At 41.6% G+C, this 17,226-nt stretch overlaps 1 protein-coding gene across 5 annotated transcripts in view; it reads left to right on the forward strand.

Annotated features, from left to right (window-relative positions):
- slc25a22a (solute carrier family 25 member 22a) overlaps positions 1-17,226 on the forward strand; it is a 193,204-nt gene that overhangs the window by 106,784 nt on the left and 69,194 nt on the right. For all 5 annotated transcript variants that reach the window (XM_060838773.1, XM_060838772.1, XM_060838769.1 and 2 more), the window contains exons 6-9: positions 229-347; positions 2,453-2,639; positions 6,150-6,304; positions 9,409-9,484. In XM_060838773.1, the coding sequence (XP_060694756.1) occupies positions 229-347; positions 2,453-2,639; positions 6,150-6,304; positions 9,409-9,484 (537 nt within the window). The remainder of the gene's footprint in view (positions 1-228; positions 348-2,452; positions 2,640-6,149; positions 6,305-9,408; positions 9,485-17,226) is intronic.

The following is a 17,226-nucleotide window of genomic DNA, read 5'->3' on the forward strand; positions in this document are numbered from 1 at the left end:
CTTGAAGCTACCATCTGTGAGATAAGTAGAACTTGATATCACTATCTGTCAGTGTCAAAATAGAATTGCGGAAATGATCCAGTTCCATTTCTTAAAAATGCACTTCACAGAGCTCGCAGATGGCTAGATTTTATTTGACCCATCAAAGCTATTGATGTGGCACAATCAGCTCAATTTTCAGTACTTATTAGCAGAATCATTGTTGGCTGTTTTTGCTTCCCTTTCTAGAAAGCAGTTGACCTTGATCAAGGAGATGCTGGCTGGTTGTGGTGCCGGGACCTGTCAAGTTATCGTAACTACCCCTATGGAGATGCTGAAGATCCAGCTGCAGGATGCAGGACGTCTTGGTATCTATTACATGAACAGGGAAATGTGCATGATACAATGATTCCAACTCTCCCTGGAGTCTCCAGAAATGAAAGATAGTTTCCTGGACTCTGCCATTGACAACCGAGACATAAAATTGTATGAGCTGTGAAAACTATGAAGAGTGTTTTATCTTTCCTGTGAACACTTAATTATTGCCTTTAAAATATCTAAGGTGGATGGAAAGACATTTTGACAAAGTGAGCAGTTTAAGGCAAGAGGTAGAGTGAAGTAATCTTTCAGAATAACCAGAGTTGGTTACTTTAACAGTAACACATTGATGCCAATCTTGGATGAAGTTTCAAAGTAATTTTTGGTATTGTTATGGACCAGACCAAACCTCTTCAAAATATATCAAGGAGATAGCCTAAACCGTAACTTTTGTCTTATGTAAAGGCAAGTTTAGGGTGTTGTGATTGGATTGGTTAAACTACTAGGCTTTCAGCAAATCTCACTTTATTCTTACAACGCCATTAAAATACAAACAAAAAAGAAAAGAATTGGCGTAACTTTAACTCTACCAAAATACTTAAAATAATATATATTATTTAACGACTAATCATCAACTGTTCCAATATAGCAGCATCTCATAAACACACCCTTGGCAAAGACAAATTCAGCAAATCAGCTGTTTTTTTTCTCATGCTATCTCCCCCAGTCCAGGAGAAAGGAACAACAAAATAAATAATTTAGCAGCAGAGAAAGAACTCAAAACTTGTGGCTGCAGCAGAGAGTGCTGTGTCTAGCAACTTTAACCTCCCCTTTTAACTGACAACAAAACTGAAACCCTGGATCCATGTAAGCCTGTTTCCACCCACTCTTTTTTTTCCACTATTTAATTGCAAAGTGCAACGTTGCCAACAAGAATGACTTTATACTTTGGTATCAGAAGCGATTCTCCTTCTTTTTCCCATAGAATCCCCACAGTATAGAATCAGGCCATTCAGCTTATCAGATCCACACTGACCACCCTCACACCTTCAAAGCTCATCCCATAAAAATCCAGCATCCCCCAACCCTATACCTTTAACCATCTCCCATGGCTAATCCACCTTGCCTACTGTGGACAACTTCGCATAACTAATCCATCTTAACCTGCACATCTTTGGACTGTGGGAGGAGCACCCAGAGAAAACCCATGCAGACATGGGGAGAATGTGCAAACTCCACAGACAGTTGCCCGAGGGTGGAATTGAGCCTAGGTCTCTGGCACTGTGAGGCAGCAGTGCGAAACACTGAGCTGCCATGCCACTTTGACCATCTTGTTTGAGAAGAGTTTAGCTCAAGCCCCACTGTGCCCCTGACTGAGCTCTCAATACTCAGAATTGACTGATGCTGGAAGGCGAGACGATTTGTTTACAATTATGTCTGACATATTTACTCTATGTCCCACCAAGGATGTTGGGAAGGGGCTGTTTTTTTTCTAGCTTTTATTATGGATGGTCAACAGTATATGAATAAAATGTTTTATAATGGAAAACTGCCAAGATAATCACAGTTGTAACTAATTCCTTAAACCTTGCACTTCCCCAGTAACTTCCTGCTGTGCATTTAATTACTATTGAACAGAACTGTCATTGACTTTTGAACATGGATCGTTGCATACAATATTGAACATGCAGAATTAACTCCCTCTTTGTTGCCAAAATGAAATATATCAAAATGAGTAACACATTTTTTTAGGGCACTCATATTTAATGTTTGCCCACTGGCTAGTTCTTTGTTAAATACCTTATTGCGTGCTCAGAGGTACTATTTAATTGCTCAAAATCTTAATTATTAATCTGAGAAGAGAACAAGAAATCAGGGTATCTGCTCTGACCAATCTTGAGTGAGAATGTTAATAATATTACTTGTCAAGATAGAAACCTCACAATATCCTATTTAGTGTGTCGGCCATTTTGAGCATCTCTGGGTTTGTATACCTGTCAGTCTTCACCTTATGGAAAGGACAGGGGGAGGAATAAAAATTAGAGTCAAATAATGACACCTTTTCCATTGACCAGTGTTCTTCTATGATGCATGATATGGCTTGTTTAATCTGTTTGCTGTAACTGACCTATCTTATCTGTCTGATTACATACAGCAGCCCAACAGAAGCTTATGACAGCCCAGTCAGCAACAGGTCGTGCTGTGGAGGGCCCCATCTCCAGTGCAAGTCAAGCTACCTCCACCGTCAAATCCCCACAGACTGCTACACAAATCACCAAAGAGCTGCTGAGGAGCAAGGGAATTGCTGGCCTTTACAAAGGTTTAGGTGCAACATTGCTAAGGTAGCAGCACATGACAAAGTGTGCGTTAATCAAAACTACTTGCCCATGACGGACCTGATCAGGGCAACCGAGTTACGCAAAAATGTTGCACTTGCGTAGTGCCTTTGAGGACTGAAAGGCATACACAAAAATGCAGAGTCAAAGAAATGAAAGCTGGATGAAAAGAAATCTTACTGGGGGGAGGGGGTGGGGTGATCAAAAAGTTTAGTCCAAGAGGTGAACTTTTGAGAACAATCTTAATGTAGGAGAGAAGGTGGAGAGGTTCAGGGAGGAGATTCTAGAATCTGTGGCAAGAATGATGAAGCAAAGGGGGTTGAGGCCAGAGTCTAAGGAACAGGAAATTCAAGAGGGTGGACAGAGAGATTATAGGACTAGAGAAGTTCCCAGAAGTAGTGAAGAGCTCTAAACACAAGGATAAGGATGTTTTATTTGACGCAGCAGTGTGGGTCAGTAAGTCAGCTGGCAATCATTTCAAAGGCCTGGCTGTGCCAATGAAAAGCTGGCAGCCACAGCCAGAAAACACTGCCCGAAATGGCTGTAGTTCAAAGACTGTCATCAAAATACATGACCGAGTGATTCATAAATGCAGTCATGTTGAATATCAACTAACAGTTCAAGTACATCTCTGCCATTGGATGCTAGTACCATGAGTAAACCCTTTCAATAAAGAGTTGATAAAAGAGGTGAGCTGTAAACACCAGCGTTTCAATTTTTAAAAAAGTTCTCCTTGGGTATTGAAGCCTTATCAGATAAAGTGAGCTTGAAATGATTGTAATTTGTGTATTAAACATATTGTTCAATGAGCTGTCAGTGCTGGGATGAGGAATTTATGAAGCAAGATGACATTGTTGCTTTACACACAGAAGATTTCAGTGCATCTCTCTAGTGTTTGTCCTTCGGGTGAGATCTAAAGGAATATTTTGCTTCAGTGTTTACTATGGAGAAGGATATGGAAGCTAGAAGTAGTGAAGAGATTTAATGTGTGAGCAAATAAAATGCAGTTATTTCACTATGTTGACCAAGAGTGGCTTTTCCTTACCTTTTAGTGATTCAACAGCTATTTGTCTATTGGATAAATTCACTAGTGTTGGAAGATTCCATCAGTTATATGTAAGGCTCCCATGAAAGCATTCCTCGTTTAGGTTATTCAGCACAGGGATGAGGAGGAAGATATGCTGTAGAGAGATAATTATAGACCTGCAAACTGAATTTTCCCTGTATGGCTCTAACCACTATTCTGAATCGAACAGATGTAGACTGAAAAGGAATTGACGGAAAACCACCATAACTGACTGTGCCAGAAAGTACTGTCAGGTCCTTTTCACATCTGCTTGCTATTTCTAGGAATATCTTGAAAGACAAAGTAAATATCTGGCTTCTTTTATATGTAGCAAATCATCTTCTTAAACCCTTTCCTACTGTGTACTCCCCCTTGCCTCCAAAAGCTTGGAACTCATGGGCTTTTTCACTCGGATGAAAGCCACTTACCAAGCTGCTGCCCTCCTCCCAGAAGCCAAGCTTCTCCTAAATTTTTCCTTTATCTATCACTGAGTTTCTATTTTCCTTTAGTTTTTCTCATCCCCTCGCAGAATTTACTTTTTCTATTTCTTGATGCAACAGCCCTGCTCCCAGAAAACCACTCACTATTCAATTCCCCCACCTCTCCCATTGGCTGAATTTAGCAATTCTCTTCTTTTTTGTGCTATTGCTCTCTCTTTTATCTGATGTTTTCATCAGATCCTCAAAAGGCAGCTCTTGACCCCCTCCATTTGTAAATACTATCCTATCCCTAACCTCCCTTTCCTCTTCAGAGTCATTTAACATGTCACCCTCCAAAACCACACCCATCTTTCCTGGAATTCCATCTTTGCGTCCCTCCAAACAACAGGTTTCTGTCCCTGCCACCGTAACACAATGGTTCTTATCAACTTCACAAAGGACATTCTATGTGCTTGTGACAAACTTAAAAGATCCGTCGTCTTCATCTTTGACTTGTCTGCAAACTTTGACAACTTCTTTCAGCAGCCACTCATTCAACTGTGGGTATTGCACTCATCTGGTCTGTTAAGAGCATATCAATGTACCATTTGGGAGCAGAACAGACCACTTGACCCCTCCACTGTTCAGTGCGATCATGCTGATCTGTGTGTGTTTCAAATTCCACGTCCTCATCTACCCCCAGAATTCTTGGATCCCCTCCTAAAAAGTAGCAATTCAACATTGTGTTAAAAGTATCCAATGACCCCCATCTCCACCCTCTACTGATGCAGAGTTCCAAAGTTACAGAAGCATTGAGAGAAAAACAAATGCTCCTCATGTCTCTTTTGAAAGGGTGATGCCTCATTTTGAAACAGTGCCACCTAGTTCTGGACAGAATCGCATTCTTAGCTATCTAACTGTAGACAGTGCATCACATGCAGTGGTTTCATCTCCATCTCGTTAATGCTGGTATCCCCCAAGGATCTTTGCTGCCCCTTGATGGTATTAACCAAGAGCACCGCCTCAGTTTTCAGATTAATATTGATGCCATCCAGCTCTAACTTCTTACCACCTCTCTCAACTTGTTCCGATATTGCTAAATCATTCAACTGTTTATCCAGAATCCAGGACTTGGATGAGGAGAGATTTCTGTCACTTAAATATAAAGAAGAATAAAACATAGCCTTAGTGCCTGCTGCTATCTCTCTGATCCAATTCCATCATTCCCAGGCAATGTTTAAGGACATAGAGAAAGTGAATCCTGATGTAGGGCTTTTGCCAGAAACTTTGATGCTGCCTGAGCTGCTGTGCTTTTCCAGCACCGCACTCTTGACAATGCCTAAGGGCATGCCAGCCTGTTTGCAGCTTTGTCATGTGTAAACTAAACTCCAGGGTGCGTTTCTGACTACATATCCATGCCAATCATGAAGATCACCTATTTTCATCTCTATCTTGCCTTAACCCGACTGCCTGCTGCAACCCTCATCCATGCCTTTGCTACCTCACATTGATGATTCCATAGCGATTTCTTCCTACGTCCTCTGGCTGTAACTCTGTTTCCACCTTCAAACGTTGTTGCCCTAAATATAGCCTTATATGTTTGGTGTTGTATTTTGGCTTTTTTCGCCTTTCTATAAAAAGCTTTGTTTTGAAGCTTAAGAAAACCAATATAAATATTAATGATGATCAGTCATCTTTTGTATTGATTTTAACGCACTTCAGTAAATGTTGAAGGTTATTTGCAGCTTCACACTTGAATAGTTCTCTATCTTTTCAGACTTTTAAAATATTAACTATGCTAAGATGTCTCCTATCATTGCAATTGTTTTAATTGTTGTATCAGCGAAGTCTTAAATTGAGGATAAAATGCCTTCAGAAACTCTCCTGTATCCAGTTTTAAATGGGTCACGTAATTGTGTTTATTTCTTAATTAATGAGCAAGCGCCTCTTTTTAAAAAAAAATTGAGATAAAAGGTTGGAAGTGCTACAGTGTGTAGGCATATCTGGTTAATGCTGTTCTTTTATTTAAAGGGATGTTCCTTTCTCCATCGTCTACTTCCCACTGTTTGCTAACCTTAACAAGCTGGGACAGAAGAACCCAGATGAAAGATCTCCGTTTTACGTATCCTTCATCAGTGGTTGTATCGCAGGCAGCACAGCTGCTGTGGCAGTGAATCCTTGTGATGGTAAGGCATTATTTGCAGGGAAACCTGCTTTCTTTCATGTCTCCCTGTCCTTGTGCTCTCCATTATTCTGATCACTAATCTGTCTGGAATACAGCAATTTAGCCCCTCCAGCCAATTCTATCATTCAGCTAGATCATGGTCGAGCTGTGCTTCAATACCATTTACCCACTTAAACATCATATCTGATGACACCCTTACCTCCCAAAAAATGGGGCTTGAAAGTTCAAATATATCTATCGATGTTAATCTCTGTATCTCAGTATGTATCTCTCTTTCCTTCTATCTTAGCCCTATGAAATAATAACTCAGTAATTGTATTGACTGGTGTGCCCATATTTCTATTCAACCTTCTAAATGTTTAGAACCTACTGAAAACAATGGTAACAATTTCTGCTTCATCTGGTTGGACTAACCTTGCATCTGTGATGCAGAACAGTGTGCAAACCCATTGTTATCACCCCAACCCCTGGCCAACTCTGCTATTCTATGCCTTCCCAGCAGGAATACCATGTTGCCTAAGGTACATATGTGCCCCAGAGAATGTCTTTTTCATTGAATTGTGATTTTGATACCATCCTTGGAAAAACATCAAAGAACAGACAGCGTAAATTGAGAAGTATAACTGGGCAATAAGGTTAAATGTGGAAGTCCTGTCACTCAAGATGAAAATAGAAAAAACTTTGTGCATAATAATTTCCACTGTTTTAAGATCCTAGAAAAAGAGTAAAATAGGTAAGGAAACTGTAGTTTGTGATCATTTGGTCCAATTTCAGTAAATTTATTTGCCTCTAATGTGCAAATAATTTCCAAAGTGTAAAAGGTTATTCTTGTGGTCATTATTAGAAATGAACAGATAAGCAGGATTGATAAGCAAACTGTGGCAAAGGAATGATCTTCAGACTCATAAGAATAGGAAATTCTATCAATTCAAATTCCTGTGCTCCATAAGCAATAGATGTTTACTAGGTAAGAAGAAATTATGGGCTGGGCAAGATGTGAGTCAGCATCATTTTTAAAACCTTTCTTTAATGTCTCTGTTATTATAATTCCCAGCATTACTCTCCAGCAGATAAGAATACCAAAGTAACAGTGAAATTGTTGGTTGATATGCCTTTCACACTACTGTTTATAGCCAGTAGAAGCTCTGGTCTCGGAGGCAAGAATGTGCATTTGACTTGGATGTTAAGAGTCTTTCCGGACTGTGTCTAGTCTGCCAGAGTGTGCCTGATGCTGCTACTGAGTGTCAAGTGTCATTTGTCACTCAGTCACAATTGTCTTTGTTTATGTTGAAGACACAGTTGACATGAACATAGAACATAGAATCCCTACAGTGTGGAAACAGGCCCAGCAAGTCCACACTGACCCTCCGAAGAGTATCGCACCCAGACCCGTTCCCCTATTACTCTACATTTGAGCAATTTAACATGACCAATTCACCTAACCTGCACCTGGAGGAAACCCACGCAGATATAGGGAGAATGTGCAAACTCCACACGGTTGCCCGAGGGTGGAATTGAACCTGGGTCCCTTGCGCTGAGAGGCAGCAATGCTAACCACTGAGCCATCATGCGCCCCTGCCATCCAAACATTTATGTGACCTTTCACTACTTCAAAGAGAAACACATAGCATTTAAAGCTGCTGTAGTCTCTTCAGGCATAATTAGTGCATGTTCCATTTACTTATTTGCTACGTTGAAACTATAAGTGTGCTATTTTAAATTGCATGAACATGCAATGTACTGGTATTTATTTGAGGGGCTTTCAGCTTCAGTGAGATGGAGATATTTTTGAAGATCTGTTAGTTTTTCCTTCTTTTACAAGGAAATTATCCCTTTTTCTCTTCTGGGCATTTTCCTCAAGCAAATCAGACCCAATAAAAGGGAATTTTCATCTGTGCAGTGGCAAAAGAAGAATCTGAGCTGAAGCCACCACCCTGCATCTATTCGGATTGTGTGGGATTTAGGATTTGGGAGAGGCTGGATCATTCACTCCATTTGATTAACTTGTACAGTAGCCAGAGAAAATCACTGTCTCTAATAGAAGGATGTAGCAGTGGATCTAACGACTGAGTAGGTTCAGGCTTCTGAGGGGTAACAGTAAGAAGTTTAGAATCCTGTGGGCTGAGAACAGCAGCCACTGCGAATTGTGGCTTATTCAGGATAGATGTTTACTTTACCTTCCCTTTTTCTTGGCGAGTGGTTTCAGATGTAGCCCTTAATCAGCATCTGAAGGCATTGCATATGAAGTGATTCTATAATACAGCAGTAAGGGAGTAAGCAAGAGAAAAATAATGGACTAGAGAGAATGAGCAATTCAGGTGTTATTACTTGCCAGGAGACGTTTAACTTGCAGACATGATAACACAGTAAGAAGAAAAATGTGGTCCAGTAAGAGAAAATATCTAAATATTTAAAAGATCGATTAAGAGTATGTGCAGTTAAATTGGGTTGTGTAAAGTGGAAGGGACACAATGAAAACCTGCAAAGCACAAATTCTGTGGAAGGAAAAGCAGGTCAACCTCAGGGATGCACACCATGCTATTGGCAATTAACTGATGGAAAAGGGCTTCCAACTCCAACACTCACCCACTTCTCCCACCATCCCCACAAAGTTTGAAAAGGTTGCTTTACCACAATGTGCTGCCAGAGAGAAAATGGGCTCTGGGTAAAGGCTGGCTTCGCTGAATCAGCATTCAGACCAGACAGTGACAAACTGCCCTCTGTCTTTCTGCAGAGTTTGTCTCATTTCAACTCATGAACTGAGCTCAAGTGAGCTGATTCCTCCCGGGTGGCAGTAGTTGACTGTAATGTATCAATGTTAAATGAGAGAAAATCAGCACTAATGATAATAAAGTTTACCTTCACTTTATTTGCTCAGGAACGTCAAATCATTATTGACAGAGTACATGCTATAACTCTGGTGTGATAATTGCTATTCAGTGTCTGCATTCAGATGTGACAATTTAAGTAATGTGCTGTTTAAAAGTAGTCTTCATTCCTGGAACTGTGACAATATGACAATTAGGATTAAAACTTAATTTGTCACATGAAATTCTTTCATTTACTACATGCAGTAAAACAAATTTACCTCCTCTTCCTCATCAGTAATAAAGACAAGACTTCAATCTCTTCAAAGAGGAATTAATGAAGACTCGTACTCAGGGATAGTAGACTGCACCAGGTACTAGTTAAAGATTTGTATCTTCCTATTCAACAACATTTGCATTATATTATGTCTTTAACGTGGTATGACATGCTATGGGGTGGTTTTCTGTGTGAGAAACAAGTTGGTGCCAAGGAAATATTAGGAGGATGATGAAGGACTTGGTTAATGGTGGGCTCTGAGGAAAATGTTAAAGGACCATACAGATTTAGAAGAATTGAGACTGCAGCCAAGGTAATGGAACATGGAGTTGTCTAAGGGATAGATGCATGCACAAGGTGTTGTCGTAAACTTGGTGCATGGGTGAAAGCTTTTAGGGTGTGTATATGAAATCTGCAATGGCAGGTATTGAGCTTGTGGAGAATTCAAACGGAATTTCAAACTTAAAATTATGCTTCTGGGATATAGGTCAAAATGACAAAAGATATGATGAATGAGGATCACGGTGTGGAATAGAATGTGATAGAGGTTTGAATGATTTGATATTTTATGGAGGACTGAGATCAGCAAGAAGACAGTTGGAGTAATTTTACCTGAAAGCTTCATATTCTCAAAACCTGAAGTAAGAACAGAAGGAAATTATGCTGATCACATCATGGGTCTCATTTGGGATAAATCAATTGGGGGGAGTTGTGATAATAAACTAGAAGTGGAAGGTAACGGGAAAATATTCCTGCTTAACGCAAGTTGAAGATGTTTGCAATAACTTAGGAAGCCTGACTGGAAAAGAGCCTTGTTTATTATTGAGCACCAAAATGGAGCAACTCCTTGTGGAGTTAATGTAGGCTCCCCCAGCCTGGGACAGGCAGTTCCACAAATACATCCCTGGATCTGCTTTTTTTTTTAGTTTTTATTATGTTTTGAGTTAATTCTCTAATCCATCCGTTCCAAAATGTCACCTCAAGAATGGGTGGGACTTGAACCCTGGCCTCATGGCTCTGAGGCAGCTGGGTCTGCTGCAGGGGACTTGGCAAGATCTTTAATCAACTTGCTCAGATGTATTGTGACGCACCTCTGGACCAGGTGGCATTTGAACCCAGGTCCCTGGGCTCGGGGTAGTGATTTTACAATATACCATAAGAAACATCACATGGATATGCTTTAATTTTCTTTCTATTCAGAAGTGTTATCACACACAACTGAACAAATTTTCCACTACCAGATTACCATGACTTCATGGGTCTGCCTTATACGTAGCTTCTGATCAGAGATGTTCGGATTCTGATTCAGTAGGTGGATGTATCTATTAGAGAAGGTGCAAAACTTGACCTACTCTTGGGAAATAAAGCAGGACAGGTGACTGAGATGTCAGTGGGGGAGCACTTTGGGGCCAGCGACCATAATTCTATTAGTTTTAAATTAGTGATGGAAATGATAGACCAGATCTAAAAGTTGAAGTTCTAAATTGGGGGGAGGCTAATTTTGATGGTATTAGGCAAGAAGTTTCGAAAGCCGATTGGGCGCAGATGTTCGCAGGTAAAGGGACGGCTGGAAGGTGGGAAGTCTTCAGAAATGAGATAACGAGAGTCCAGAGAAAGTATATTTCTGTTAGGGCGAAAGGAAAGGCTGGTAGGTATAGACAATGCTGGATGACTAAAGAAATTGAGAGTTTCGTTTAAAAAAAAGAAGGAAGCATATGTCAGATACAGACAGGATAGATCGAGTGAATCCTGAGAGTATAAAGGCAGTAGGAGGATACTTAAGAGGGAAATTAGGAGAGCAAAACGGGGACATGAGATAGCTTTGGCTAATAGAATTAAGGAGAATCCAAAGAGTTTTTACAAATATATTAAGAATAAAGGGTAACTAGGGAGAGAATAGGGCCCCCCAATGATCTGCAAAGCGGCCTTTGTGTTGAGCCACTGAGATGGGGCAGATACTAAACAAATATTTTGCATTCGTGTTTACTGTGGAAAAAGACATGGAAGGTATGGAATAGAACATAGAACATAGAACATAGAAGGATACAGCGCAGTACAGGCCCTTCGGCCCTCGATGTTGCGCCGACCGAGTCCTACCTAACCTATACTAGCCCAATAACTTCCAAATGCCTATCCAATGCCCGCTTAAATGAACATAAAGAAGGAGAGTTCACCACTGATACGGGCAGGGCATTCCATGAACTCACAACCCGCTGTGTGAAGAATCTACCCCTAACATCTGTCCTATACCTACCACCCCTTAATTTAAAGCTATGTCCCCTAGTAACACCTGACTCCATTAGCGGTAAAAGGTTCTTAGTATCTACCCTATCTAAACCCCTAATCATCTTATACACTTCTATCAGATCTCCCCTAAACCTTCTCTTCTCCAATGAGAACAGCCCCAAGTGCCTCAGCCTTTCCTCATAAGATCTTCCTACCATTCCAGGCAACATCCTGGTAAACCTCCTCTGCACTCGTTCTAAAGCTTCCACATCCTTCCTATAGTATGGCGACCAAAACTGCACACAATACTCCAGATGAGGCCTCACCAGAGTCTTATACAACTGCAACATGACCTCAGGACTCCGGAACTCAATTCCTCTGCCAATAAAGCCCAGTACACCATATGCCTTCCTCACAGCACTATTTACCTGGGTGGCAACTTTCAGAGATCTGTGTACATAGACACCAAGATCCCTCTGCTCATCCACACTACCAAGTAGCCTACCATTAGCCCAGTAATCCATCATCTTGTTATTCCTACCAAAGTGAACGACTTCGCACTTAGCTACATTGAATTCCATTTGCCACATTTCCGCCCAGCTCTGCAACTTATCTATATCCCGCTGTAACCTACCACTTCCTTCCTCACTATCCACAACTCCACCGACTTTTGTGTCATCCGCAAACTTGCTTACCCAGCTTTCAAGTCCTTCCTCTAGATCATTTATAAAGATAACAAAAAGCAATGGTCCCAAAACAGATCCTTGTGGTACACCGCTAGTAACTGCGCTCCAAGATGAACATAATCCATCAACTACTACCCTCTGTCTCCTTCCAGCCAGCCAGTTCCTAATCCAAACCTCTAATGTATCCTCAATGCCATACCTCCGAAGTTTTAGCATTAGCCTACCATGGGGAACCTTATCGAACGCCTTACTAAAATCCATATACACAACATCTACTGCTTTACCCTCATCCACTTCCTTAGTCACCTTCTCAAAGAACTCAATAAGGTTTGTGAGGCACGACCTGCCCTTCACAAAACCATGCTGGCTATCCCTGATCACGTTATTCCTACCCAGATGTTCATAAATCTTATCCCTTACCATTCTCTCTAAGACTTTGCCCACCAAAGAGAAATAGATGGTGACATCTTGAAAAATGTCCATATTACAGAGGAGGAAGTGCTGGATGTCTTGAAACGGGTAAAGGTGGATAAATCCCCAGCACCTGATCAGGTGTACCCTAGAACTCTGTGGGAAGCATGGGAAAGTGATTACTGAGATATTTGTATCATTGTTAGTCACAGATGAGATGCCAGAAAACTGGAGGTTGGCTAATGTGATGCCTCTGTTTAAGAAAGGTGGTAAGGAGAAGCCAGGGAACTATAGACCAGTGAGCCATACATTGGTGGTGGGCAAGTTGTTGGAGGGAATCCTGAAGGACAGGATGTACATGTATTTGGAAAGGCAAGGTCTGATTAGGGATAGTCAGCATGACTTAAAGCATGGGAAATCATGTCTCACAAACTTGATTGAGTTTTTTTTGAAGAAGTAACAAAGAAGATTGATTAAGGCAGAGTGGTAGATGTGATCTATATGGACTTCAGTAAGGCGTTTGACAAGGTTCCCCATGGGAGACTGGTGAGCAAGGTTAGATCTCGTGGAATACAGGGAGAGCTAGCCATTTGGATACAGAAGATGGTGATGGAGGGTTGTTTTTCAGACTGGAGGTCTGTGACCAGTGGAGTGCCACAAGGATCAGTGCTGAGTCCATTACTTTTCATCATTTATACAAATGATTTGGATGTGAGCATATGAGTTAGTAAATTTGCTGATGACACCAAAATTGGAGGTGTGATGGACAGCTAAGAAGGTTACCCCATTACAATGGGATCTTGATCAAATGGACCAATAGGATGAGAAGTGGCAAATTGAGCTTAATTTAGATAAATGTGAGGTGCTGCAGTTTGGGAAAGCAAATCTTAGCAGAACTTATGCACAATGGTAAGGTCTTAGGGAGTGTTGCTGAATAAAAAGACCTTGGAGTACAGGTTCATAGCTCCTTGAACGTGGAGTTGCAGGTAGATAGGATAGTGAGGAAGGCGTTTGGTATGTTTTCCTTCATTGGTCAGAGTATTGAGTACACGAGTTGGAGGCCATTTTGCGGCTGTACGGAACATTGGTTAGGCCAGTGTTGGAGTATTGTGTGCAATTCTCATCTCCTTCCTGGTCTCCTTCCTATTGGAAAGATGTCGTGGAACTTGAAAGGGTTCAGTAAAAATTTACAAGGATGTTGCCAGGGTTGGAGGATTTATAGGGAGTGGTTGAATAGGCTGGGGCTGTTTCCCTGGAGTGTTGGAGGCTGAGGGGTGATCTTATTGACGTTTGTAAAATCATGAGGGGCATGGATAGGATAAATAGACGAAGTCTTTTCCCTGGGGTTGGGGGGTCCAGAACTATAGTGCATAGGTTTAGGGTGAGAGGGGCAAGATATAAAGGAGACCTAAGGGGCAACTTTTCACTCAGCGAGTGGTACATGTATGGAATGAGTTGCCAGAGGAAGTGGTGGAGGCTGGTACAATTGCAACATTTAAAAACATCTGGATGGGTATATGAATAGGAAGGGTTTGGAGGGATATGGGCCAAGTACTGGCAGGTGGGACTAGATTGGGTTGGGATATCTGGCTGGCATGGACAAGTCAGACCGAAGGTTCTGTTTCCATGCTGTACATCTCTTTGACCCTATGACACACCTCTAGAGAAGGTGGGGCTCAACAGCAAGGGAAAGATTTGCTTTGAACGCATCAGACAGTAGAACTTCGAACCCACAACCCTGAGGTAATGAGTCTCATGCTCTACCGACTGAGCTAGAGGGGCACTTGGGTCCGATTCACTTTTTTTTTATGTACCCAAAATTGCTATTGCACAAAACTGAGCAATGTTCCCTCCTGCGAAAAATCACCGTGACTTGTTCTTGTGTTTTTTCTTTCCTTTGACGTCTAACCTGTAAATGGTCTGTTTTAAAATTTTCCAATCAGTCTGTTCAGAGATATTATTATACACCTCTGGAGCATTGGCAGGGAACTATTGTCTGTTGATGCTGATACTAATCAGGATTTGCAAATGTCATTGCTTTGATTACTCTATCAGATGTAATTCCTTTGGCCCATGAGCATAAGAAAGTTTTACTAAAATCTTCAAGTAATTATTAATGTATAGATTCACCATGTTATATTTATTGCAGATTGATCCAACAAGAATCATTTTTGGTTTCAATGATTACTATTAATGTTTTTAATTTAGAATTTGATCAAAGTGAATTGAAGAGCCACCTAGTTGAAAAAGCCCTGTAAGTGCACATGCATTGTTGCACTGACTTATATGAGAATCTGGGAGTGTTAGTGGGAAGGCATAAGCATGTTAATCATCTGAGTTTGAGCGACTCTACTTTGCTGGTGTATCTTTGCAATTTGTTGTAGTCAGGCAATGCATCATCTTCCACACAGTTGCCATGAATATGCCAATATATTGAGGGTCTCTTGGCTTGAGTTCAAGTCCCATCCGCACTGCAAGTGCATAATCTCTGAAAAGGGTGATTAGAAAATACAGTTGTGATACAGTGATAATGTCCCTACTCAAGTTCAAGTCCTGCTTACCCCAAATAACAAGGGGCGAGATTCCACAGGATGCCAGCATCCGACTTAGTCTGTCGCTGCAGTTTGCCAAGTTTCTGTACAAGCATGCTCATGATGAGGGGTTCATGGGTGGTTATGCCATTGAATGGACAAGAAGAGTTGGTTAGATTCTCAGCCTGGTGGCAAGAGGTAATAACCTGATACCTATGAGCTGTAAGCAACTTGTTCCAAGCCTGGATGTTGGTCAGCTGTTGGTGCATGCAAGTGTGAGCTGCTTTACTTCACAAGTCGCAATTAGAATTGGACAGTCTGCAGTCATGAATGAACATCCCACACCCTATATTGGAGGGAAGATCATTCATGACGTTGCTGGTGGTTGAATCCGCTGAACTTCCCAGAAGAACTCTTGCAGTGATAATCTGAGGCTGGGATTATTGTCCTTCTAAGAATTACAACCATCTTTTGTGTTTGGCATAACCTCAGAATAGTCAGGTTGATTTTAAAAATACCAGTTCTTCTAAAACCTTTATTGATTCTAGCCCAAACAGTGTTTTAGCTGTATCTTCTTTTACTATGATTTTGGCAGAATCTTGTCTGTAAAAGACAGATACAAATCTGCTGCTTCCGGTTGTCAGTTCCAGCTGTCCGCTGCAGTGGTCAGTATATTGGGTCCAGGTCGATGTGCTTATTGATTGAATCTGTGGATGAGTGCCATGCCTCTAGGAATTCCCTGGCTGTTTTCTGTTTGGCTTGTCCTATAACAGTCATGTTGTCCCAGTCGAATTCATGTTGCTTGTCATCTGCGTGTGTGGCTACTAAGGATATCTGGTCATGTCGTTTCGTGGCTAGTTGGTGTTCATGGATGCAGATCAATAGTTGTCTTCCTGTTTGTCCTATGTAGTGTTTTGTGCAGTCCTTGCATGGGATTTTGTACACTACGTTGGTTTTGCTCATGCTAGATATCGGGTCCTTCATCCTGGTGAGTTGTTGTCTGAGAGTGGCTGTGGGTTTGTGTGCTGTTATGAGTCCTAGTGGTCACAGTAGTTTGGCTGTCAGTTCGGAAATGTTCCTGATGTATGATAGTGTGGCTAGTCCTTTGGGTTGCGGCATGTCCTCGTTCCGTTGTCTTTCCCTTCGGCATCTGTTGATGAAATTGCGGGGGTATCCGTTTTTGGTGTTCTCTGAAGACGTGATGGTACAGAGAACACCGAACGTAGAATTCAGCACGAAGGTGTACAGAAAAGCCACAGACACAGACCAAGTCCTGAACTATGAAAGTAACCACCCCAACACACACAAACAAAGTTGCATCAAGACACTATTCAAAAGGGCCACAAATCACTGCAGCACACCAGAACTGCAAAAAGAGGAAGAACACCACCTATACAAGGTATTCACCAAAAACGGATACCCACGCAATTTCATCAACAGATGCCGAAGGGAAAGACAACGGAACGAGGACATGCCGCAACCCAAAGGACTAGCCATACTACCATACATCAGGAACATTTCCGAACTGACAGCCAGACTACTGCGACTACTAGGAGTCATAACAGCACAAAAACCAACAGCCACTCTCAGACAACAACTCACCAGGGTGAAGGACCCGATATCTAGCATGAGCAAAACCAACGTAGTGTACAAAATCCCATGCAAGGACCACACAAAACACTACATAGGACAAACAGGAAGACAGCTAATGATCTGCATCCATGAACACCAACTAGCCACAAAACGACATGACCAGATATCCTTAGTAGCCACACACGCAGATGACAAGCAACATGAATTCGACTGGGACAACATGACTGTTATAGGACAAGCCATACAGAGGACAGCCAGGGAATTCCTAGAGGCATGGCACTTATCCACAGATTCAATCAATAAGCACATCGACCTGGACCCAATATACCGACCACTGCAGCGGATAGCTGGAACTGACAACCGGAAGCGGCAGAGACAAACCACTACAAATG

The sequence above is a fragment of the Hemiscyllium ocellatum genome, chromosome 18 (assembly GCF_020745735.1).
Source record: "Hemiscyllium ocellatum isolate sHemOce1 chromosome 18, sHemOce1.pat.X.cur, whole genome shotgun sequence".
NCBI lineage: Eukaryota > Metazoa > Chordata > Chondrichthyes > Orectolobiformes > Hemiscylliidae > Hemiscyllium > Hemiscyllium ocellatum.